The sequence below is a fragment of the Columba livia genome, chromosome 1 (genome assembly GCF_036013475.1).
Source record: "Columba livia isolate bColLiv1 breed racing homer chromosome 1, bColLiv1.pat.W.v2, whole genome shotgun sequence".
Classification (NCBI taxonomy): Eukaryota; Metazoa; Chordata; class Aves; order Columbiformes; family Columbidae; genus Columba; species Columba livia.
In genome coordinates, this window is record NC_088602.1 from 187,847,816 (window position 1) to 187,875,656 (window position 27,841).

The window sequence follows — 27,841 nt, forward strand, 5'->3', positions numbered from 1 at the left end:
GGGTCAGCACTGGCTGCCCAGCAGGAACCGCTTACCAGGTAAGGCCTGAAGGTACTGAAGGTAGCAGATCTCCCATAGAGAGCACAAGGGGCTGTGGTGCTTTGGTTTGCATTTACTTTTCTTTTTTTTTTTAATACAGGAGTAGGAATATCTTAGGCCAGGTAAAAGCACATTTTCAGCCCAGAGGGATGGATGTTTAAGACATCAGTGGATATCTTAACTAACACTTGAGGCTGCCTCGAAAATGCAGCAATGGACCTTATAAACATTTTTCAGAGGTTTCCTTGTTGTATCAGGTGTAGTTTCTCACAAAGTAAGAAATGACAGTCATTGGTGACCATCGGAAATGTGCTGGCTTACCTAAAGCCCTGGTCAAATTATAACATCTCATGGAGCCAGTATCTTGTTTGACTGAAAAGACTCAGATACAGAACATATACTGTTTTGCAATATGTACAGAACGCAGCCCAAACCATTCTTTTCCTGTGCCTTGCCTCAACTTAAACATTAATGAATCTGTTTAAGTTTTGGTCTAAATACTAAATGGAATCTTAACACTTGTTTAATTACTTCAAGAAGAAGATTATCAACTCTACACTGAAGCTTTCTATACAAAGACATCATTATTCTTTGTCCTTCGTTAAGCTGCATTTTTCCCTATAACTTACACAGAGTATGAAAGTTTCTAAGAAAAATAACCAGAAGCGTGGGAAGTTCTGTGATCTGTGACATAACTGCACTATTTTTCATGATTTTACTGAGCGAAGGATCAGAACTACCAACATTCAAAAGTCACGAGGGCCTTGTTGCAAATTAAATTGCCCTTAATTTGAGTTATTTCCAAAACTGCACAATTAACTGGACTTCAGTGAAGTGCTGGGTGAAACAGTCCAATTGCATTGAGCACCACAAGCAGACTTCAGTTCAGGAGAAATTCTTGACAGAAAATATTCTCATAATCAAAAATATAAAAATTTATTATGGAAGATACAATATAGTTCATAATTTTCAGAATTAGACACTTATGCAAAGAGTTACATATTGAAATCAGATAATAAAGGATGTGAACCAGACACAATACAACCATTTTAAACAGAAAATTATATCTTGCAGCAAAGTACCATCTAAAGCTATTTCCAAAAGAATTAGTTGGTTGATTTCCAAAACGTCGACAGTAGAAGACTTAAAAAATAATTTTTCTTGAAAATGGTTACACTATTCTCAAAACTATTTATTACCTGTCAGAAAAGAGAATGTGACTTGCAAGAATTCTTTCATTATGAAAATCAGTGTTGTTCTTTCCTCCATGCTCCCAAGACAAAGGGTTTAGATCAGGCAAAAAAGTCAACGTTACAAAGGTTGACTTTCAAAATAAAATAAACTCTGTGTGGAGTGATGATTTACTTGATATAGAAATTCTGGTACTGGTGAAGCATTATAATAGTGTATGACCACACATCAGTTTGAGTTTGACTTTCAGTTTGACTTTCTGCATCAAAGTTATCCTCTACATCAGTGAATAATTAAAAAAAAAAAAAAAAAAAAAAGAAAAAGACTATGTCATGTTTGATCTCTATAAATCAAAGAAATCGTAACAACACACTCTGGCCAGGCATCTCAAAAGCAAGTCAAGGAGCTCATTAAGTCCCAGCTAACTCGCAATCACTTCTTTATCACAGAACACAGCTCAAGGCAACACTATGTAAATAAAAATCAGGTGAAAGTGTTAGCACTTACCAAACTGAATCTTTTAATCACAAAGAGATATAGGTGGGTGGCAGCAGTTGCTGGCCTTGCTCTAAGTTGAAAACAAGATAATAGAAGAAATCTTTAACAACCTAATGTCAATGTTCTGTTAATGTTCACCACCCAAGCACAAGCTTAGGTATTTAGCATATGTTAAAAGATTATGACCAAAAAAACCCTGTTCTTCAAAGAAAAACATGTACAATTCTCATAGCTATGTGGACTGTGTTTGACAGTGTCAGAGAGCTGGTCTATTACTATTCACTTTATTTCTTATTAAGTTATTTTGCTGATTGAACAAATACTGTTTCTCAGTGCCATCACATAAAGGATGGAGACTGGAAACCTATGTAGACCCACAGAAACCTGCACCCCAGCACAATTGTCTGAGGAGCTGTTGCCAGATACCCAAGGGTTTAAGAGCTGATGGAAATGCTCCATTTAGGACAGGCTGGGGAGCAAAAGCTGCTGAAAGCCAATTAAAGGTTTCTAAATGCAGAGACAGTCACAAGGAGGAGGCTGGCAGACAATACCTCCTACTGTTACAAACAGCATCCTTGTCTGCTTAGCAGCTCTGTAGGTGCAGGATAATTTACTCTTATCATCGACATTGTAAGACATTTTCCTGTTTCCTATTTCCAAAGGGCTGGAAGGAATGAAAAAGGTGGGAAAGAAAAAGACAAGAGTTTTCTGCACAAATTATAACTGTTCAGATTTGCTGTTAGGGCAGCTGTTTCTCAGAGCTGCAAAATACACAGAATTTCATATCTCTGATTCTCTGCTAGAAGCACTGGCTATAAGGCAACTCATCAAAACCTCTATCAAAAATACAATTTTAACATCTGTTTGGACTTACACTTATCTCACTGCTCCCAGACACTATTGATTATCATTATCTGCAAGTCTCTGCTATTCTAAACAGCAGTAGCAAAGGGAAATTAAAGTGAGCATTTTCATACAAAGACAGATAGAAGCTTCTAGGGTAGAATGAAAACTGCGGTTGCTGACTAAAATCTGAGTCTAACTCCATCTCATCTTCTATAAATACACTGTAAATAGAAAGGAATAAGATACAACCTAAACTAAAATGTTTATTAAAGCTATAATGAGAAATAAGGGATTTTGCCAAAGAAAAAAAAGCATTGCATTATCAGAGACTGGCTGATGTCTGCAATACGCTTCTTGGGAAGGCTGTGACTCGTCTTTTTCTTTGCGACAGACTTCTTCTCATACCTTTGGTGTATTATGTGCTCGACTGGACCACAGGAACAGCAAATAAAATGTATGGATGGTAGCAACTCTGTTTTAGAATATAACGAATTTTTTTGCTTTAGCAAAGTGACCCTCATCATCGCATCGGAAAACTAAAATCCTTATTAAGCTAGAAGCCCTAACAAGAAGTGCAGAGACTTGAAGACTTTTCCTCTCTATTCTCCCCAGGTTGCAATACAGAGGTGCTCCTATATCTGTTCCCAAAGAGGTAAGTCTCCCTTTCTTCCTGTCCTCCAATATTTATATGAACCCAGGGTAAACAATGTGTACTTTTGAGACCTGCACTGGAGATTTTACAACCTTCAGTGCTCAAAACCAAGAAGAGCAAGACAAGAGTCTTCTCTTAAGCCCATTGAGCCATCTCTGCCCACATCAGGACAATTAATCAGTGTTTTTCCCTTCCTTCTTACCACAGGATTATTTCCTCTCTGATATGCAATTCAAAAAACAGAAAAGAAAATCATCCCAATCTCAAAACTCTACCATAGCGAAAGACAAAAATATGTTACTGCGATGTTTCTGTGTCTTCATAGGTTATAGAACAAGGACAGAAAATTGTTATTTGCCAATCGGTTTTGTTCCACAAACATTCCTACAATTAAGAACCCAAATAAGGAAGCCTCCAAGTGTACAGATATAAGAACCTAGTGGACTTTATCACTTCTAGGCTAAGGGAACAATTTCCTTGTTTAATCGTTCAAAGCTCTACAGTCACATTTGTTTGTGCTCCTCTAGCACAACACAGACTAACAGCAGATTTTGACCATTCACAGTGACATATAAAATAAGATTTAGCAATCATCTGACACCAGAGGAGGGAGGAATCCATACAGAGTTTCTCCTAAAAATAGCGGGTTATCAAATTCTGGTGAAAAAAATAGTTATTTTTTTCATGTTTTCAGGTGTTGGAACAGGTTGCCCAGAGAGTTTGTGCAGTCTGTCTCTATTCTTGGAAGTTTTAAGACATGACTGGTTAAAGCCCTCAGTAACCTGGTTTGCCCTCACAGGTGACCCTGCTTTGAGCCAAGGGTTGGCCTGACTGACCTCCTGAGGTCCTTTCCAAACTGCATTATCCTATGGCTCTATGTTCTATTATATTAAAAAACAAACAAACAAACCAAAACACAACTAAGCAGGATTACATCCAGGTTTCAGTAGTTCTTCACCTTATTGCCAACCTGTGTATCCTAGGAGTTAGCTTCATGACATACATGTATGTGAATTAAGAGGCAAAAGGAAAAAGATGAGGAAAAGAGGAAAAAAAAAAAGAGTATTTTCTCTCCTTCTGCTGAAAACACTGCTCATTTGGAAGTCTCTTTCCACCGTCTTGGTAAACAGCTCACAGTGAAAACAGAAGCCCTCATATTTGATGCAGAATAAAATATTACACTTTCTTACAAAAGTTGCATCTATGACCCTGATAATCATTAAATACCACAGATGTTTCAATCATAGAACAGCTGCACGATTTTATGCCACACTACCCCATGAATGAAGTAGGCAACAATGTCCAAGATTCCCCATTTGTTCCTGAATTAAGACAGCCCACAACTACAAGCCAGCCTTCAGCATAATATATTAAAAACATCTTTTACGTCGTCTGGTGTTCTGTTTTATAGACAGTGTAGAAAGCTATGTGAGCTCAGTTTAAATGCTACATCCACTCTGGTTGGTTGCAAGACTTTCAAAAATACCTCTTTTTTCAGGTCTTTCCTCTCTAAGTAACTGTTAATCTATAGTTGCATCACTATGAAGACTAGCCAGATAAAATATTTTTACATATCATTTACACTACTGATTAGCAATAGATTATACATATAAATCCAAATATGACTGCTGAATAGACTGCTTGTTTTGTCCTCAGTAATTTATGGGGAACATCACTTTCATCCAACAACACAACAAAGCAAAATGTGCAAATTAGCTTTGTAGATGGTGTTTGAAATAAAGCACATCAAGTTCCAACATAGCCAACTTCTAGACATTGTATGGCCAAGAGCATTTTGAATTGAATCACCTGCCACCTATCTATTTATGGAAGCAAATTCCTTTTAAATATCCACACAAACACACAAATGTATGTACAAACATACATACGTAACTTATAAGATGGTATGCAGGTATATAGACCATAGAATATTCCACAGAATCACTCAAATCACTGGAGCTGTGACACTGTAAAAGGTCTCAGGACATCCCGGTAGCAAAAGTACCATATACTGTGCCATACCCTTGTTCTAGGTGCTCTCCAGCAACCAAATGATGCAAAGATTCTTTCCTGAATGGTCTCATCTCTGTGGAGATGTACCTAAAACTGAAGACTTCTGCACACTGGAAGGACTTGACCTGTTGGCAGGGGGGAGATATTTTGAAAACAACAGAACCGAGTGACACTAATACTTACTTGGCAGGCATTATAAATCAACTGGTGTTCCAATTTTTTGATCCCTAGAATCTGCTGAAACATTTCATAAAGCTGTTCCTTGCTCAGAATCAGCTCCGATACAGCACTTAAGGCCATTCTATTTGGCTGTTTGCAAAAGTCCTCTTCTCCCCTGTATATGGCATCGTATTTGGCTAGCCAAGAACTTAACACTGTCTCTTTGCTCAATCCATCGATTTCTGGCAAACTTCGGACCCTCTTTTCTATATTTTTCTTAAAAACATCTCTAAAGTCATTTGCAGAACATCCTCCGCTGTGGACCATTCTTGCAACCCGGTCACTCTTGAGAAATACCTTTTAAAACAAAAGAGAAAAAAAGAAACAAAAAGTTAAGCATGGGCAAAACCACAAAATCATCCCTTATAAAGGGATCACAATCTAATTTTGCTTCTATGTAAGTTAGTTTTATAAGTAAGAGTTATAAAGGCCAGGTTTGCTATATTTTTCACAAAGAAACAAGTGACTATGTTGAAAAAGTAAGTTTCTGCATTGACTAAGTACTTAAACTAAGTAGCTTTTAAAGTGTTTATTCATAAGTTTACAATATTTAAACTAGAATAAAATTTGAGTTAACAGCAGCTAATTCAAAACCTTCCTACAAGATTTAATTAATCTTTCCTCCATTAAAACCAAAGAACTCTACAGTTACTTGCAAGTAACTCATGGATGAGCTACACAGTCTCAAAACTCAGGAGTACAAGTTACAATATGATCTTTAAGCTAGCAGAGAATCTCATGGAAGGTGAGACACCTCACCTCAGCGCACCGCTGAGATGCAAACAACAGACGTGGTACCAGGTAATCTAAAGGAGATTTTCTATCCATCACCTTTCTGACTGTTCGCTCTCTTAAATCAGATGCTATGAAGTGAAAGATGAGTTAACTGTGCATTTTCAGATAGTACGTTTAGTCACCAAGAGCTATGAAAATGCAATGAATGAGGTTACAGCGCAGCAGAGCTCCAACTCCGTATACTCGCATATGTTGGAAGATGGTGTGCCTAACAACCAAACTAAAATACTACTGTTCTTCATTTGGAAAATAGAAAACAGAAGAGCAAGAGAGGAATACATAGGTGGAAACAGATCAAGAAAAATGTATTCTAAAAGTTACAGTGCTTGTTGATGCATGTTTCCCCTTACCATATTTTAAAATGCAGCTACCTACAAAACATATCTTTCAACAGATATCCTAATTGATACTGTTCAGAAGGCTGCGGATTAAACCTAAAAGTACTTGCCCACATAAATTATTAAAATAAAAACAAAACAAAAAAACCAACACCAATATATGGTAATCACATTTCATGCTCTAACTGTACCATGATGGATTTCTTTTTTTGGAAACCTAAGCATGCTTAAATTCTTATCCATAAAGGGACCTGACATGGTTACTGTCAATTAATGCCAACATTAATTTCCTCAAAATGTTATACCAATATTGAATTGCACTTCAAAACAAATAATAATCAGAAACTCCACTCAGCAATAAAACTTATCAGTGCAAACAGGTATAAGGATATTAAGCCTTTCTTTGTTTTAACAGTCTGCAATTACAAGCGATGCATTCCTCCAACAGCTTCATTGGAAAGCAAATGGAAAAGAAAATATTTTAAAAAAAAGATTACTTCAAACTAACTTCAGCCACTTTGTACTGTCCATAAGCATTATTAAATCTTCCATCACATTAGTTTGTACGCTCCATGAGAGAAAGCAGATGCAGAAGAAAGAGTGAAATTAAGAATATTTATAGGCTATTCCCTCCCCAAAATCTCATGTTTATCCAATATTACATGACCCTATGTATTTTGCTAGGAATCAGTCTAATAAAAAAATACACACTGTAAGATCAGAGGAATACCATTCACCTTTCATTACCTTATTTCAGTCATATTATTCAAAATCATTAATCCAAAATGCAGGGGCTGAAAAGCTGCTACCATTTCCCTTGACTTATGAACCAGACTAATTCAAAACTTATTTCTAATTTTGAGGTTGATTTTCTAGGACACTGCAAGAAAAATCTGTTCCATTTTTTCAACATTTACCCATGGAAGGGGAGCAGTATTGTAACACTTGGTGGCCACAACATTGACAAAGCAATGGCATGTTCATGTTGGGCAAAACAACAGCTATGTGCAAACACAAAATATAATTTTCATGTATCCTTCACCTTAAAATGTTCCCTTCTGAAGTGTTTCAGTCACAAACTGTGTTTTTATTTTATTTTCTGAAATTATTCCAAGATAAATCTGTCCCAAAAGATATGGTGTATATTAAATGAATTAGCTCAAAATATAAACCCAAAGTGTGACTAATAGACTACAAAAGTACATTATTGGTTCTGTAAAGGAATCCATTGGACCTAAAGCTCTTATTGTACTACTCCTTTTTAAGCAGCAAACTGACATTTTTCCTGAGGGGAAAAAAAAATGTAATATCTTTAAAACACACTATTTGTATTTGAGATAATTAAAAAGTAATAATAACATGTCAATAGAAAGGCTCTATTTTCAAGATTTTTTTTGCAAGAGAAAACCATAAGAGAATGGAAATTCAGTTAGGAGTGTACCATATGTGCCTCAAATTTGACACAGTAAGATGCATTAAAAAGCTATTAAATGTCTCGTCATTCCTGTTCCTGAAAGACATATGGTACACTTCATGTCAAATGCAGAATCCTTTGCTTCAGTTATATTTCTTCAGATTTGTCTACTCAGTTTCAATGCTTTTAAGCAAAGTTTTACAGTTGCTTTTGAAAAAATGTTCTCAGTAGAAGTTCATGGGAATTGCTACTGTATGGAGAATGGTATGGCGCTTGTTTCATGCCAACGGAGTTATTGTTTCCACCATTGTTCCAGAAAGTCCATCTGAATGAGTATCTGTCGGTCCAGAGTCTTGGGACTCACACATGCTTTACAACACCAGTGGTACTCTATTGGCAGCATTCCTTTTTACAATTAAATATCTAAGCTTTTGTAGTAGTTGTAATGTAGTCTGCCACTTTTTCTTCAACATGGATTATATGCACAGCCCCATCATCTGTGTTAGGGAAAATATTTGTGTTGATATCTCCATTTAAAGCAAAATGCTAGTTAAGTACTTTCACTAAGTTGTTGGCACTTCTTCCCTTTGTACTTTCACTAAGTTATTGGCACTTCTTCCCTTTATTCTGTGTTTGGATTGTCTAATCATTAGACTTACTTCTAATTAAATAATAATTCAAAAACCTCCAGTGTCAAAATGTTACCTCAAGACTCTCAACACTAGGGGGGAATTGGAGAGAAAAAAATATTTGAGTTTTGAATGTAAAACATAAAATACCAGGAAAAGTTATTGTAGGGACAAAGAAATCTATTTCTACAGTGAAATATATCTGGTAGAACAGCCATCATCATTTGGAAAAGCTTGTATTATTTAGAAGTTATTTGACGCAAGTCTAAGATTTTAATGAAGTATTTCCTGTTTCTGCCAGTGTTTCTGGACTTTTTCAAAGAAATCCTGGAGCGATGCTCTTTGTCAGTCAGCATTTGAACTTTTAGTATCATTAGTGGTTCCTTGGGTCTAAGTTAAAGTCAACTCTTCCTGCTACCCATTGCTAACAAACTATCAAACACCAAAAAGAAATGCTCTACTAACACATACAGTGCATTCAGGAAAAAATAGATAGTTAAAAGACAGGTTTTGATAGACCCAATAAACCAATTTTGAGGAACTTTTCCAATTCACTTTATTTAGAGCCCTTCTGAATACTCCTGGACTGAGCCATACCTACAGTCTTTCACAGATGAAGCTCTCCTCATATCATAACCATTCAAAGATTATTAGGTAAGGAATTAAAAAAAATCCTCAATTTCTTTTCCCCTGATAATTACAGTAACAAATACAATTTGAATCTATCTACTGAAGTATGGTTTAAATTCACTTTTTCCCAATCATTATACATATACAATTTCATGTGTTGCAAAAGCTTATTTCAAAATAGTCTGTAGCATTAGATAGTTACACGGAAGGTATATATCTGTTTAAAGATGGAAGTTATTTTTTTAGCACTGCCTGCAACTTGAGAAAATATTTGAAATATTGAACAAAAAACTGCTTTTACATATTCTAGCACATACCCCTTGAATAACATTTCTGTTTGTTGAACATCATACCAAATTTAACTAATTATACATGCAGGCAACACAAACATTATAATCTTATTCTCTGCTGTAGAGCTTAGGAAAAAACATAAGCAATATGCAAAAGAGTTTGCATAAACTCAACTGTAGACAACCTCTGTAAACAGATTAAATATGAGGCCAATTATGCCATGCATTACAAACTTTTATACGTGTTGTTGTTCATTTGTAAGACACACAGTGATGGAGTTCTCTATTAAGGTCACCTTTTTAGCCAGTTTGGAAAAAAGTCATTATAAATACCCATAACGTTTCTACCAGCTCGTATAAGTGGCGTTGTTAATAAAAAAATAACATTTTGTAATTCTGCTACACATACCAGTTAAACACAACCTTGCAGCTATGTGCTTATATATCAGTTCTAGCAGATCCTGACTCAGCTCTAGGCACAGCACCAACTGGTAACACACTAAGCTTACACTGACCAAATTATTTTACAAGCCCTTTTATTCTCAGGCACAAAACTTTTTTAAAAAGGGCTTCATAAAGGAAAAAAATATCATTTAAGCCACCCCTTTTTAAAACAAAGGATTGGAAAAAGAAGCAAACAAACAAACAAAAAGTGTTCTCTAAACAGTACATTGAGTCAAAGGGAAAAACATATCTACATTAGTATTTTTAACCAAAATCTCATTTTCAGACTAACGTTCTCTTCCAAAGTAAAACATGGAAAGTACCTCCTCCATATTTTAAATTGCAAAGATATTGTGTCTACAATACAAACCTTCTGCAGAACACCTCTCACATCTGTGGTATATCCAATGCTATAATATGAAAATATTTGGGTTTGTAGGTAATAAGTTATAATGGAACACTTTTTTCAACATAGAATTGCCTTCTTATTAACTGTGTGAAAACTGAAATTTTAGCTTCAGGGAGTACAAGTGTGTGTGTTTATATAGATGTATACATGTCTATGTAACGCATGTGTGTGTTCACACACACAGAGAAAAGCATTGCAATCATGTTAATCCATTATCCATTCTGGAGATGAACTGAATTCAGCTATAACTTGTTGCTTTTTATGTTTTGGGTACAAGTTTTGCATGGTAACAGGATTTTGTTTAAGCAAAACTTTGCTCTTTTAAAATTCAAAAGGGTACTGAGAAGGGCAGAGAGACCACAGGAATGATTTTCGAGTCTCAAACTCCTGACTCATCCGGCCCCTGTACACCTTCTAGTAGTGCAACTGCACCGGCATTCTCATCTTCATTAAGCAAAGCAGCACTGGAAACTTCGTTTGCCACAAGAGCAGCTAGAGATTTTTCTTCCTTTTTGACAGACACTGCTGTTCCTCTAGCTTTGAGATCACATTTACACTCTAGACGTGTCCTATGTCTTAACAGCCAGGGCTCAATGTATCTCTCATGGAAAATGTGGCTGAGCTCAAAATGCACACTATGTCCCTGGGACAGTAAACTTCTAGACATACTAGACATGGTCTGAACCTGCTTTCATGGTCTGAACCTGCTTTCTTACCAACTTTCTTTACAACTAGCTTTTTTCATTTCTGTTAAATTTTGGCATCACTGGATGCAAGCTTTTGGTATCCTGCATGTGCCAGCACAGTAACAGGTGGAATAAAACACCACAGCCCTTATAAACAGAGAGGTCCTCTAAATAACGGTTCACCCAGAAGTTGTGGTAGCTTCCTATTTCTATTGCTATGATTACTAGTATGCCATTCTGAATCAAGTATAAAATGCCCTTGTCTTCTAGACTGCAAATGGCAGCTGTAACAGTGTCCTCTGCACTGATGCAGATCATAGGAAATGCTTAATTACCTACACTTGGACATTGATAAATGATTGCATCAACTGCTCCAACTGATGCAGCACACTTTATTTTGCTTGTGAAAGTACACTGTCTCCTCCTAATTAGAACTATTCAGGTTCCTGTTTCTGTTGGCTCCTGAAGCTTGCTAAGCAGCTGCAAGCACTGCAGTCATTTGGGTAGCACCAACAATCCAGAAACATTCTTTAATGGTGAAGTTCTTCCAAAGACCCCACTGAGTCCTCTTCTCAGCCTGCAACAAAACGCTGAGGCGAGGAAAACCCAGTCCATAGGTTTGTAATCAAACCAGATGGAACACCATCAAGACTGCAAAGCACAACCACTGGCAGGATTTGGCCTCTTTTCTCAAAGCCCCAGCCAAATCTTGTTCATGAAGACATACAATTTAAGGGCATTTTTCCCAGCTGGAGCTTGTCACAGAGACTCAGTCTGCTTGGAGTTGTGTTGTATCACCGTATTACTGCCACCAGTGATGGTACCACTGCTCTTAGCTGGTGGGATCCTCCTTGGGCAGATGGGATACATGTCCTGTTCAGCATTCTGTGTTGGTGCCACGTCAATCTTTTCTGCGTAGTGCAGAGAAATAAGAGTCTAAAGATTTTGGTGAAGGTGGGGATAGATCCATTGTCCTCAAGACAAAAAACAAGTTTGACTGTAAGGTATGTAAGGGAAGTTCAGCTTCTAACAAGATCGCACATTCCACCTTTCAAGTGTTTCCAGACCTTTCAAATCATATTGCTATACAAGGGCCAAATGCTCTCTCTACACGGGCTCACAAGGACTGATGAGCCAGCTAGTGCGTTATCTAGATCTCCAATGTATGTATTCATGCCAATGCATTGCAACTGTTAAAACTGAACTTTTCATATAGCTAAGAAAAAAGGTTGTTGGATAAGGCTTACAGATATTTCTCTTTGGAGTTGTTTTTTTTTTTTTCAGAATCCCATTAACCAGACACAGGTACCCAACTGCAGAGGGCAGCATTTTGTCCTTGAGGAATACTTCTTGTATTAAAGGGTTCTAGTTGATGTTTGGAGTTTTTTTTGCGTCTCTCTCTCTCTTTTTTTTTAATTTTGTTTTTATTATTTTTTTATCTTAAGCATGCTGGAAACAAAGCTAGAACTATATTAAGATTAATGGCAACTATGTCATATTGGAAATTGTCAATTTAAATTAAAAAATATGAATTAATAGAAGTACCTATTTGATAAAGACTGAACAAAGGCAAAAAGGACTTTGACAGAAATCCAAGGAACACTCGAGTTTGTGAATGCTTTTCAGGTTTCTGGTGTGCTTCCCTGATGTGTTCTCCACTCAAGCTCCTGATGTGCTTCTTGTCTTTACCAGAACTCTCAAGCTTATGACACACTAAATAAACTTTTAAAAATGGCCGGCAAATTTCAGGGCTAAACTGAGCTCTAAAATCTCTGCAAAAGACAATAATTCTCTTTCTAGGAACTAGAAGGGATTGAAATAAGTTTTTTTACTTAAAAATTCGATGTGACATGCATCATGATGCTGTGCTAGAAGCATTACCTGATGGAAAACCAAGCATAGGACATTTATTGCGTGATATTAAATAGCACCTTTGCTGCTACTGCAGCAGCTCCTCAAAATCTCTCATACAAAAAAGCTCATTAGCAACTCTCAGCAGAGCCAACAGTTCTCACCCACTTCTCAAATTCATTCTTGTTTCACAGGAATAAAAATATTCCCCAAGTCAGCTATTAGCATGAGAAATTATCTTGGGGACCAGCTCACACAGCCCTGAACAGTTCTGCTGGAGTCTGAAACCACACAATGCATCGCACCGAGAATTGGGGCTAGTTTGATGAAGGTGTAAAAGTTTGGAGAACAGCTTTCACAACCACGTATTTTAGAAATAAAGGCTTATACCCAGTAGGAATTAACATGTATTATAACCACCACTGTTTGCTGCTATACCCTGGAGCTGCAGAATAAAACATTGTTTCAGATATGATGTTCTCATTGCACTTATGAGAGTCTAGAAAGAAATAAACACTCCAAAAATTATGAAGTTGATGTTTAGATTAGGTTTAGTGTGACCAACTAATTAGACTACAAGAACAAGGCCATTTTGGGTCAAAAATAAATAGCTTATGCAGTAGCTTTGTACATCTAATAGTACATATTAATTATTTTTATGCTAGTTGAATAAAATTACTGCATTAGCCATTGAAACAGCATTTATATTGTATGAAGAGACTAATAGTTACTAGTGCATTTTAATAATTACTTTTAATAACTACTGGCTGCTGAACACGAGTGGAAATTGAGCTACTTACTGAAGTTTGCTCAGTATTTTGAAATCAGAAGTATTTTTTATGTTTTTAGAAAAAAATATATTTTTAAGACTGGCTTGCAGGTCTTATTCCTCCTTCATTCCCTTTCATTCTCTAGAAAGATCCTCCAGGCACTATTTTAATCCTTTTTTTTTTTCAGTGAAATTATCAGAGTTAAAGGGCCATTTTTCTTTATCTGTGTGAGTCTTCAGAACAGAGTCTGCACCTTCAGGTAAAAGCAAAAGATACTGAAATTTTAAGAAATCACACTAAACTCCTATTTCTCTATTTAAGTAATTCTGTCATGATTTTGTTAATCACAGGTTTCTTCTCCCCAAAGTATACTACACTGTAGAGTTTTCCCTAATTCAGGAGAAAAAAAATGCTGAAATAAAAAAATCTTAGATTTTGGTTAGCAGCAAGTTTTTTTAATTTGCTTTTAAAACCTCCTCAAAAAGTCACATTACATTAAGGTGAGAAAAGAGAATAAAATTTAAAGTAACAAATCATCATTGCCTGAAGACGTATAATCTTAATTTAATTTAATATCATGTCTACTACCCTTCTGGAGCACATTAAGCTACGGTTTCTTCTTACCAAGAGTAATGGTTCAGAAACCATCAAAAGTTGAAATCTTTAGAAGGTTTACTTTGCTTTCTTCAACTCTTTTGAGCAATATCACAGCTGCACATTGGACATTTCCCACAGCTTAGCAACCAGCTATCTGTGAAAAAAAAACACCACACGAAACCCCAAACTTTTGCTATTTAAAATGTGTGCTACTTCTCCAGGCTTAATTGTTTGTAAGCATACTGTACAACACTGTGCACTGAGATTTGTTTCTTTGTCTTCTTTTGCAAATTGGCAGAAGAAATTGCCTGAAGTCTCCCCAAAGTTCTTCTCCTGGGGGCTACACATTTTACAGACTTACGTAGTGCAATGCCCATGCCCCGGGCACAAGAACAAGCAGAGCTATAGTCACAATCACCATAAAAAATCCACAAAACTATTTCAGCCAGAAGCAGTGTTTTCTCTTGGATTCATTTAATAAAGTTATCTAGACCCCCTTTTGGAACAAGAATATTTATCCTCCTCTCAAGACAACAGCAACAACAGTTTTTGCACCCCTGTGAGACATAGCAGGTTATATACTGTTGCCTATGTGAGCATAGTTATGGATAACATTAGCAATAACTCTACTTGCTTCAGCCACTGCTGTTTTCTTGTTAAAAGTACAGTCTGCTCTTCCATCAGGCCCCTGAGTTTGCTGGCTGGCTGAAGCATTTGAGAGACTTTGTGCCCTATGGTATTGCCCCTCAGGTGGTACCAACACTCCAGAGGAGTTATTCTCCCAATATCACTTGGATGTCCAGCTCCAAAGTGGTCCAACTTGCCTCCTGAGTCACTTTGCTCACACAGGCAATGAATGTTAATATGGTTCAAGATCTGTGAAGGCTGATCCACAGCCACATATTCAATCCTGGCAGCCAGAAAGAGGCAAATCCTCTTCCCCAAAGATGAGGCTTGAGCACCTTCATGTTAGACACTGCATCAGGGTAATTACAAGCAAGTAATTACAAAAATATCTTCTTGTCTTCCAGTAGTCTATGGCAGGGACAAATTGGCTGATAAACAGGAAAAAGGACAGAAGAAATAGATCTGTGTATTTTAAAATGTTGTGATGCTTGGTTTGTTGAAAATTAAGAAACAGCCTGCTGTTAAAAGAAGTCTCAGTAATTCTGTGTCCAGTAATGGGACTGGGAAAGCTGATGTGCTGCTAGGCAGAAAGCATGGTTACCTCTGCATATTGCTTTCCTCCTGGCTGGGGTATTTTTAGTCAATGCCATGAGGTCCGAAATCACACCTATACAGTCCACTCATCATTCCCATTTAACTGTGGAAATAAATGTGTAAAGGTCACTAAAGACAGCAGTTTCTGTACAGGGCTAGGTGTTTCTATCCAACAGCGCTCTCCTGATAAAAAAGCAATATTATCTCTGTACAGGCTTCTCAAGACCTTCAGGTATAGAAGAATGAACAGATTACACAGAGTGGATCTAGAATATATCATTGAGTTCAATAGTTTCCAAAAATGGAACTCCGGCTGTTAGCCTGCCCAGGGGAAGATGTTAATTACCATCATAGCAAAGGAACCTAGATTCTGTGCTAGACACGAGACATTTTCAACATTCATCTTTTTCATATACTGACTGATACAGACCATAAACACATGTGAAAGTATTTTATAGTGGACAACACACAACCCTAAAGGGAGGGAAAAGAGTTTCATGCTTTGAATCACACATTTGTTTGCTTGCAAGTTAAATGAAGGGGTTGTCTCGTCACCAAGCCAGTCAGGTTACCAATGAACTATTCTTATGCTATTTTCCCAGTTTACTCAACACTTAATAATTAAAGCAGACATGAAACTATTTCAGCATAGAGGTATTATACAAAGCAGAGGTTTTCCTTAACCACGTAAGTAACTTCTTCCTCCACTGTGTGGTTATATCTATGATTCTCTACTTGGCAAAGAAGTAATTTGCAGAGTCTCTTTTTGTCAAAGTACATTTTCTTGGTCAGTAAAGTGAAATTCAGTAATCATTAGGAGCTGATCAACATGTTGCATCCAAAGTATCTTGCCTCTTGATAAAGGAGATGAAAATTGGCCCTCCAATATGTGTATCTTGCCTGACCAGTACTGCCCCCTTTGGGGACCAAAGGAAAACTCCAGGTGCAAGAATTTCAAAGGGTCTGGTTTAGCTACCATAAGCCAGAAGCCGGCTGTTGACTTGAAGGTGTAACAAAGTGGGTCTTGGAGAAAGGCTCACACTGCACTATTGGTCCCATTCATTATCCAGCAAACAAATTCCAGAAGGAAAGTATCTGTATCTGACTATGACAGAAGATGAAGGACAACAAAAAGAGCGAGAACTAATAAAGCAGAAAGAAGACAAAACAGAAGATTGAAAGAAACCGACTTCAAAAAGTAAACATATATACATGAAAATAACGTGTAGCAATACAGCCATACCAAAAGGATAAGAAAACACATTTACTTAGCATGCTTATTTCACAATCACAGATGATGATTAGTTTTTTGCATAACTACCTCCTTTGGTACCTGCAAATATGGGAAAACACAGTTGTTCAAAATCAATAGTCCACGTTTCCATTTGCCTTGCTAAGGAACTCCTCAATTTGCTGAGTTTTTGGTGTTTGTTTAGTTCTGTACAAAACACAACAAAACCCAGCCCTTCATCTCTTACTATAGTGTTTATTTTTTAGGATACAATCTTTCTAGATATAATATCCGCTCTCTTGCATTAACTTTGAGAAAAAGTTAAGTAAATGGGCAAGTAAGATAGGGAAAGGAAAACAGTCCTTCACTATTTTTTCCTCTACAGTAATTTGTGGTTCTAATTTTTATTCCACTTGACTGAAAAGTGCAAGTTGTGTGACAGTTCTCATCATTGGTATCGCACTGTGCTCATTTTGTCAGAGATTAAAAGAATTGGCTATTTCATTTCCCTATCACCATTAATGTTCTCCTGCATCAACCATTTTCACCTAAGTATGGATTAATAGCTTTTAGTTTGAATAGACATACAACTATATCTCTGTTTTTAAACATAATACCAGTCAGCCTATAGTCAGAGTAGCTCTGCTGAGATCCTTTCAGTCTCCATTCCCCATGGTCACCCTAAGTACTTTCGTTTAAAATGAGAAGGACAGTCCTTCAGAATATATTTTTTTACTCATCATGATCACATTTTCATTTCTGATTTATATATTCTGTCAGTGCAGATGAATGCTCAAAAAGCACATGAGCAAATAGAAATTGTGTGGAAGCCACCTGAAGCATCATCATATTATAACATCAATATTATAACATATAACATTATTTTTTTCATCTCAGTTTTAGCAACAAAGAAGTCTCAGAAAACTGAGTATTTAAGCAGTTAACCTGCCACTTTTTTTTTCCATGCACTATTTAGTTTTGGTGGTTTAATTTTTGCGGGGGTGGAAGGGGCACTATTGCATGGGGAGAAAGATTAAAGTATTGAGTTCACTCTGTGGTCTAAGGAAACTGGAAAAAAATGGAAATACCAGGAATACTGCAAAACTTGGATAGTTACTGGCAAACAAAGAGTAGACCCTCTTAAGCCTTGCAAGGCTTACTGATCATGTCTCATCTCTTAACATAGCATCTTTATATTACTATGATCCCCAAAATTTGAGGAAGTGCTACACACGTGGGAAAACTCAGACCCTTTCTGTCGAAGCAAAAAACGTCTTTTGTATCCATCATTTTAACAGCATTTTTGAGAATTAGATGTAGCGTGCAGAAGTGGCAAAGAAAGATCTCTGAGAAAGAAACACAGATGCGTACTTCCCATCCCCAAACCAAACAGAAAGGCTATTTGCACCTCTCACCTCCTGTACGACCCAATAGCTGCTCAGATAAAAACCACTATGAGTGTTTGAAAAATAATCCTGTCATTAAGAACAAATAGGCTGAACAGTAGTAAAAACTTCTTTAAACATCAAGAGCTGTATGATTGGATACAAGTAAATAAAGAAGAGATGCAAACCAGAAGATTAAAGGTGTAAAACACCACCTAGTTCATACACTTAGCGATGTGTAAACTCTCAGCAAAGAGAAAAATGAGAAGTCTCAGTACTGTGTCTCCATGTGCTTTTACATACTAAGAGAAAGGAACCATTCAGAGGAGGATAGAGACAAACAGTCCTACAATGCATGTATATCTCTGCAGCTCACTCATGTCAGACCCTTTTCCAGGCGCTGGCGAAGGGCATCCTCACCCAGGGACAACTCGGGGCACCTGCTGCAGGCTCTGCTCTGAAGCACTCCCTGGAGGAACCTCTCTCTCCACAATGAGGACAGAGAAGCTCACAAACATTCATTGTCCAGACCGTTCTACAAAGCATCTCAAGGCAAGTGATGCAAACGCTTTTCAAAAGTTTCTAAGCTGGCCAAACAGCAGATTTTGGGAGAGAAAGTATGGAACAATACAGTCAAGTTGAAGTGCAAGCCGATGTGATAGATAACACTTGCTTCATGATGACAACATATTTGGTGTTATAGATATTGCCTCCTTGTCCCACCAAAAAGACCATCTGTACTTCAAAGTGTTTCTGTTTTAAGAGGGAGACATGAATAACGGAATAACAGTGAAAATGCAGGCAGGGACAATGCATCAGGAAAATGGGACTGCTTGGGGAATTGTTTGTTTTGTTTTTACACTTAAAATGCATTATTATTTGTCTGGGCATCTCTCTTACAGCAATACCATCTCATCACTCATTATAATGTACTTCTACTCTGGAAAGTTGTACAAAGCTTACACAGAGCTGTTAGACACCAAGCCCTTGGCATGTAGGATTTAGCTGTTAACTGTAGTCTTATACATATTTTTATTCCAATATAACTTTATTTAAAAGTCAGCCTTTATCATAAATACATCCCTTTTCTCCTCCATTATAAAGTGGAATCTCTGTGTGTCGTAAAACAACAATACATTCTCCTTGATTAATTTTTTCACAAGGGTGATCAATTCAGTGTGTTGGTAGAAAAGTTATAATAGAGATGAAAGCTTCAAAATGCATTCTGAATCTTAAATCGTTCTTTAGATTTAATAATCACCCAGCTGGCTACACTTCAGACAGCAATGCTTCAGTGGGAAGATTAATGAACATTTGGTCTGCAGTTTAATCCCTCTAGATTTTAGCATGCAAAGTGCAAACTTTCATAAATTAGACAGTTTTTATGCATTCCAATTATATGTCAAGGTCCAAATAGCTTTAATGGTAACTTTGAGGCTTCCTAGTCATACTTTGCTCTCTTTTTAGAGTACTTAAGTTTTCAAAAATACTAATTCACACCACTACAGCATTCTCTAGACCATTTTAAAGATTATTTTTCAATATACTATCCCAAGTCAGAAACACCTTCAATTTCTTATTTATTTATTTTGCACAATCGTCAGTTATTTTGCCTTGCTAGGAGGATATTCTAAAGTAAGGATTTAACTGAGCAAACAATTTGAGACATAAAATAGTAACTTCTCTACAAGCTTCCCTGTGGCCACACTGGTCAGTAACTGCCTCTGCCTTTTACAGCAGCGATTGCACCTCATCAAGCTCCCCCCGCCCCTTACCCCTGTTCAGATATAGCATAAAGACCAAAAGGATGCTACAGTTGAGGTAAGAAAATCTGCACCCAGATTGTGGCAACAGGGAAGATGTTGTCCCTGTGGCTTTGTCCTCCTCCCTCAGCATCTCCACACCAATGCTTTCCCACTTCTGTGCCTCTGGAGGGAAATGCTGACAATAGCAGAACAACCTATGAAACTTTGTTTGCAGTTAATGGGTAGTCTGAAATTACTGCAGTTGGAGGAACCTCTTTAGTTGTTAACCAAGAGACAAAACCTAGCTACTAATCTAGTATATTTCCAGATCCTGAAAACAGTTCTGTTGGACAGTTATATGTAAAAGAAAAAACAAAACAAAATGAAAAAAGAAAACAAAAAACCCCCCACAACAAATCAACCAACAAAACAACAACAACAAACTCACCCCAAACAAACAAAAAACTCACCAGCCCTCCACCCCCAAAAAACCCCCAAACCACCACAAAAACACAACAACAAACTTCACAGAGCTCTTATAATTGCCCCCTACCATCAATCCAGAATGTTTTTGCTTCACAGTTCCCAGCAATGAGTACAGGGTAGAGAACTGCGAGTGGAAAAAGAAAGGAAAACCACCACCATCATGATGTTGCTAAGTTTGCCTTCTCTAGTTTGCTCCTAGTCCTGTTGCAAATTTGCAGTAACATTCATTCTCTTTCCTCTAATTATGGGCAACAGTTTCAATAAACTAGAAAGACAGAGGAAGGTATGCTTATTTTTCTTTTTTTCTTCTTCTAAATGCTAGTAGTTACTACACAGACATTCCAAAATATTTTCAAGCTAAGGCAGGCAAGAGGTTTGGCAAGAAATGCAAATGGTATAGAAGTCAAATGCAATAAGCAAACAAACATTACCCTCCTGCTGTAAAAACAGTGCTACTTACGTCAAGATAAGGCTTAAGTTATTTGGTTATTGTGACTAGCCTTTTAGTCAACATCCTAATGCAATTTTAACGCATAGAAAGAACAGCGCACATCTCTTGCCACCTCTAAGGCTAAATCCTAAACACTGTGAAACCAAAGTCTGATCGCAAATTTTTCTAATTTTAGTTTTTCTTTTGTTTTTCTAGTCATAATGCCACTAATGCATAAGATTTTTCATTTTTATTACAGCTTCTTCTAGACTATTCTGAAAACGTATTTCCCACTTACCTAAGAAGCAGACTTGCACTGATCTACATAGCTTTTATAAAAAAGGTAATTTAATTTGGTGTCAGGCTATTTGGAAACATTGGCACTATTCGTCTGCCAACTTCTGAAACACATTACTCACACCAAGAGCCTTCTGCCATCTTCAAACACAGATTTTCTAATTTGATGGTCTGGAAAGCCCAGAATAATCCCTCAAGGTTTTTTATTTCAGTCATAAACTCTTCGACAGCCAGAAACAACCTCGTTATCACGGCCACTTCTACAAATGACTGTACCTTCCAAGACACTTATATTCCAAGACAAACAGATTAATTTACTGTGAAATTTGCATAAATATCTTAATAACTATTTAAATAATAAAAAAATCAGTTAGTAAAAAAGTAATAAGACCTGTATTTAGAATTTATTTTGTTGGTGTAATTGCAGAATTAATGCTTCGACTCAGTGAAACAATTCAGATTATCTCACCCTCACACTAAGAAATGAGCCTCTAAATCATGAAACAAACAAAAGGCTAAGGAATTTGAACAGGAAATGGCTAAAGATAAGAGAAGAATAAAACTACTACTAAGAATAAAACTACAACAGGAGGTAGCCTATTACAAGGTAAGTGTAATACTTGTTGCAGCCACAAAGTCAGTATACAGCTGCCCAACAAGAGAAAAAAGCGCCAAGTCAAGGAGTAAGGAGTTTTGACAGGATTGTTAGATACAAACTAGAAAGTGCAGCACGCTGGAATACAGCTGTGTGACAGCGCTGCCACGGCCCAGAGCGTGTACTGGTGGAGCAGCCACAGCTATAAAGATGCACGAATCTACAACAATGCAGATGAGATACAGCAAATACAAGGAAGCTGCTGCGTCATTACCTGGAGCTGCCCTCCTTCTCCTCGCTCAGCGCATTCAATTGGTTTTGGCAGGTAATTCTTCACACGCTGACAGAGCCAAGTACAACATCTTTAACTTCCAAGATAATATACATTTTGGCCGGTTGCATTTGGAATCTGTCTGCATCGAATTATACCAAAAGCCTTGGAGCTTCCAGGCACAGAGCAAGGTGCAGCATCACTTTTGTAATCAGGAAGCAATTAAAGTTGCGATGTCGTCACGTAAGAGACTGGCAGTGAAATGATCACAGAGGCAGCTCACAAATACATTGTCAAAAAAGATGAAAACTTCACTGTCTCTCTCAGCCTATGATCTTTTGAGATGCAAAGAGCAACTGACACCAAAATAAAACAACATCCAGCTGAGCAGTCACTGATAGGTTTGAACAAACTCCAAATTAAAACTTCAGCAAAGGCAGTTACATTTTAACGTCAGCAACAAACAGATTTATATTGAAGTTTGACCAGATCTTGGCTTTAATTTGAATAAAGATTCATGATGATTTTCTAGAAATTCTTCCCCATACTTAATTAAAAGCAAGATGCTACATTTGTAACAGCTGCCTTTACCTGTGCCATTTGAGATAAGACAAACTTTGTCCCATTGTCAGTTTAAATCAAGCACATCAGAAAATATCAAAGCTTCCAAATTCTAAAGCTATGTTTTATAAAAACCAAAAATGAAATAGCAGTCCAGGAGAAGGAAACTTTGAGTACCAAGAATTCAGATCCACTGGGTAATCCAGATAAAACAGTCCTTGAATTCAAGACTTAATCTCCTGTCCAGCAGCCCTCCAAGGTGGACCTCTTTTCCCACGGTTTTGTTTTATAGTCTAGAAACATTCAATGGCTTTCTGGTTCCCAGGGAAGTAGTCTTCCTCTTCATTGCCTGTCTGGGTCTGCTCCCTGGGTCTGCTCCCTGCTGGAAGATCCCTAGGAGATCTTCCATCCAGGACGATGTAGCCCCCCCTCACCAGAAGTCTCCCCTGACCCAGTGTGCAGCAGCCACTGAACTGCAGCCAGGTCCCTTTCTCTTGCCTGCACAGACACACTCAGAAGTAAACACCAACCTGAACAAAGGCATTAAAACAGATGCATCCTCCATGCCACTGTTTTCTTCATCTAAAACATTGTTAATGAACAGTGCCCATTTATGAACATTATGTCCATCAAGTTATCTGGTAAGCAACTCATAATGTAACAAAACCACCTTTTTTTCTCACATGTTGCAAATTTTGCATGATTCCAGTCCAGAAGTAGCTTAGCTAGCCTTAATTTGCTAGAACTTTCTCTATATGCTCGCATTCACTATGCTTCATCTACCAACATTTTGTTTGTTTTTAATTTTAGAGTAAACCTGAGGCCGGGATACATCCTGCAGCATTATTCAGAGAAGAAACGACTGAAGGACTAGAGAGCACTTCAAAATAATCCATTATATTGATCAGACTTTAGTCTAAATGCTATATAAGCAATATGAATTTCTGATTCCAACACAGGTGTATGGAATAAATCATGTCATCAATCTAAAAACTAATGGAACTGAGTTATTGACTTTCTCATCTTTTTAGATGACATCTTCTGGTATTTCAAGTAGGATCAGAGGACAGTAATTCAGTTTTTCTCGTTTTATCTAGTTGGGAACTGTGGGAACATTGCAGAAAAAAAAAAAGTTGTATTTTCTAATCTGTGCAAACAGGAGTAGGAAAGAAATATACTACAGATACGTACCCCAAGTACAAAGAGGTGGCTTCTTCCCTTCTACTTTACTTTTTCCTTCCTGCAGGTGTTTCATTGGGTTCACTTCATGTCTGTAACAACCATGAGCTACACAGTACATGGAGCACATACTATTAATGCTCTTTCACATGTCAGAACAGAGCGATGATTATCTGTATCTAAAAGTGAAAAAATGTGCATGGGGAGGGTAGATTGGCTTTATTAAAAAAAAATAAATAATAATTGTTACCTCTGAGTGGACAAAGTCTTAGGACCTCTGTTACAGAACACTGGAAAAAACACTGGAATTGTTATCCAATAATTTTCCAGAATGATGTGAGTTCTAGTGATCAAGTCTGAATTATTGTATGCATGCAGATGAACACAGTTGTGTCACCTAAATAATGATATCTAACAATGCCATTAACACTCTCATTCAGTTTGCCCTACAAATGACTAAAATGTTAGGAACAAGAAGTAGTCTTGAGCAGAAATGTCTAAGGCAACCTGAGACGGGTGGCCAACAAAAGGCAGCCGATGCTCCTTGCCCAAACTCCTCATCCTGTGCTCGGTGGTTGTCTTTCAGCTGACTCAGATCTGCTGGTGACCTTGTTCACATGATCCAGTCACACAAAGCAAGGAACAGATCCAGCTGAAAATTAATAAAATAACACAAAACCAGATAATATTTGAAACAACCTGTTCCATCTCTCTGCCCACGAGTTTTCAGACGAGTCTGGCTCACAGCACGGCCGTGCAGCAGGGATGGTGAGAAGCAGGGAGAAGTCCTTCCACAGGCAACTGGCACTAAGGCTGCCTTAAATGAATCCTCAAACTGCTGTCTTTGAAAACAGTTACATACACATAACAAAAATGTAAGTTCACACTGTCCATTTATTTAAAACATCAATTATGTAAGTAATTGGGGAAAACAGACAGGAGAAGCCACAGATGCCCTCTGTACTGCAAGGAGCTGGGAAAACTGAGGGACAGACCTCAGAAGGACCCTGGTGCTCTGATGGTGGGAATTTACCATGCAATGGAGACTCCTGACCTAGATGCTTCCACACACCAGATCAGTGTACCAGGAGGTTTGGCATAAAATGGCAAGGTACACAGATGTCTAAACACAGAGAAAAGGGATCATATTTTAAAAAATCTATTCCTCTTTAGAACCCAAGCATCAGGCATTAAGCTGGAGGACCTAACTTGCCTCACAGTCTGGAACACTGTCCTGGAGAGAAATGGTCAAATAATTCCTCCCAAACACAGACATGAAGCCCCTTTATCCACAGTATGAGGTGATGGGGGCTGGCAGAATGAAAACTACATCTCCTATTACCTAGAATTAATTCTCCATCAACGAGGAGACTGATTGTCCTCTCAGTCAAGGGACTTACTCCATGTTTGTATTACACCCAAGACATGGGAAGGTGGCTCTCCAGATCAGTGATATTACAGCATCCACCTGGGAGGAAGCAGCCTGTATTCTTATTCCTCCTCCAAGGCATGTTAATTTGTTTTAACCAGTGACCAATTAATCTAAAATACATAAACAAGAGCATGAACAAATTGCTGGAGAGAAGCCTTAAAGAAGATGAGATGCCAACAGAGTAGACAGAAAAACAGATAAAAACTCTGGAGGAGCTATTGCTATTATAGTTCCTAAAGTCAGAAACTGCTTGCAAGCCTGACATGATCTTGTTTTCATCATTAGAAAACAAATATCTGACCTTCCGGGTAACGAATCTCACTCGGTTACCATGTGTTACGTCTGATGACTCCAGGGAGACCTAGCTAATATATCAAAGGAGGTATATATTCTGACCTTAAAGGTTCCAATCACCAGCTCTCATGGAAGTCTACCCAAAGAGCCAAAGAGTTAATTACTGTCATTTTTTTTTTCTTGTGTTAACAAGAAAAATAGCTAAAAGCTGTGTCTCTTTTTGTTAGACTAAAACTGGTTTAATAGTAGTTATAGGTAGTATTTACAGAAGATGCTGAGGAACACCTCTGGCATTTTAATCTACAGCACTCATGTTTTTTTCTTTTATGAACTGTATGAAGTGCTAAATCAAAGGCAAGGAACATGCATCTTTGCTCTGATAACTCTGGCTTTTGTTTATTTTTTTTTCTCACCTTTAATGAATACTTCCCTTACCAATCTCCTACACTTCATATATTCTCAGTTATACTGATTGTTACCAGTAAGAGCTGCTTTACACTCATTCTTAGCTTAATTGCAGACTTCCCTTCCTCCTGGATATGGTTGCTTTTTCACCCAGCATATTTGCAACCATGGTGTGTGAGTAATCAGCTTTTATTAAACAGCTCCTGATTTTCCATATCCATTTTTCCCCTCCCAACTAGTGAATCTTACCAGTTTCTTAAACTTCAGGAAGTTAATGATTCTGCTGCACTTCAGAAACTGCAAGAGTAGTTGCATCTACTCCATCAGCCTTGCAGAACAGCCCTTATCATCTGCAAGCGGTTCTATATATGCATATAAAATATATATGCATGAATATATATATCTGTTGTCCTTTCCTATGGCTCCTTTAGTTCTGCTATTTCCTTTCTGGAGATGGGACAAATGTAGCAGTAGACAGCAATTAAAATAATTCAGAATAATTATGGTTTTGTTTTCTTTCTTGAGCAGTTTTCTCTCTGTCAAGTTATCACTTGCTCTCTACAGATCATAGTTTGGTTCCTCCCATCTGAAAGTAAGTTGCACCTTCCTGAAGATGTTTGACCCTTCAAATGACTACAGGGAGCATTTGCATGACTTGGATTTTATGGCTGAACTTACTGGAACTTATATTCGGCTTTTAACTGACATGCTCTGTTTAACTGACATTTTTTTCCTATTTTTTTTCTAAGGTAAGATGGTATGATTTCATTTATAAACAATATATTATCCTGAATTTATTTATTTCTCCTATTGTTTACCTTTAAAAATATGGTATAATCTTTTTCTAATTTTAGGTATCAGCAACCTAGTTCTTTGCTGGCTTAGGTGATGCCCGTCTTTTTCATACAGCCCTCTGACTGCTGAAACTTTTGCTAGTTCTTAACAAACCTCCTCCTCCTTGCAACATTTTCCTCAAGAACAGTCTGAAATGCTCCTAGCACAAGGCACAGGGCCAGCTAAACAGGCAGGACGAGCTTCAGAATGCTGCTATGGAAATTCTACTCTTTAAATCCTATTTTTAGTTGACCCAAAAGAGCTCCTTCACTTCAGAAGCCTATTCTCTATGAAAAAGCACTGCAAGAAGCCTTAAAAGAGATGATGGTATTTTACAACCTGCTACATGAAATCTCCAACCAAAGCCATCTAAATATAATTTTTCCATGATAACTTTTCCCTTCCTTGAAACAGAAATTCAAAAACAAGTTGCTCCTACTCTCAAACTTAAATCAGTGGCCTGCATGAGATGCCTTCCTTTTATCCGTGAAGCTGATTTTGCTGAATTTTTTATCTTTCAGACTGTTGCTTCCATTACTGCTTTCACAAAAAATTATCCATGGGCACAAGACACATATGATTAGAGCTATTTTTTAACACAATTACTACCTTTTTTGTTTTGGGGTGCTTGAGGTGGCTTTGTCGTGGGTGAGGCTGTTTGGTTTTTACATCTTCTTCTTGAGGCTGGCTACAGCATTTCTTTCCCTACCTTGGTCACCCTGTTTGTTCATCAGTATGACACAGCAGACACTGCCCTGGTCAGAGTTTCTTCTCCAAAAGAGTGTCTCGGGATGCTTTTGGCAGCCAGAGAGGGCCTGCAGAGCAGCAGCAGCTGCCCCACGCATGGCAGAAGTCTCAGAGCAGCTACGAACCTCACAGCCCATCCCGCAGCATCCCTGGGGCCAGCACTCTGCCCTGAGCAGCCCAGCAGCACAGTGGTCCAGCACGGCACCGAGACCCAGGAGAGGGATGACAGGAGCGCTCAGAGAAGGACATCAGGACAAACAATAAGATTTATTGTTGCTCTGGTTGTGGTTAGAGCAGTTAAGTGTCCACTGCCTGAAATACGCAGCAAGAGCAACAAACCCAGCTGAAAGTTACTCCCAAGGGCTCCTGACAGACTGTTCCATCTACCATTTAATGCAGCTGAAGCATCCCTGTTAC

The 27,841-nt window shown here is 37.7% G+C and overlaps 1 protein-coding gene across 9 annotated transcripts in view; it reads right to left on the reverse strand.

Annotated features, from left to right (window-relative positions):
- The window catches only part of CADPS2 (calcium dependent secretion activator 2), a 308,892-nt gene that overhangs the window by 195,458 nt on the left and 85,593 nt on the right, over positions 1-27,841 (reverse strand). For all 9 annotated transcript variants that reach the window (XR_010469580.1, XM_065048851.1, XM_065048850.1 and 6 more), the window contains exon 3: positions 5,423-5,755. Coding sequence is in view for 8 of the 9 variants with exons in the window: in XM_065048851.1 (XP_064904923.1) it covers positions 5,423-5,755 (333 nt within the window). In the remaining variant the exon portion in view is untranslated. The remainder of the gene's footprint in view (positions 1-5,422; positions 5,756-27,841) is intronic.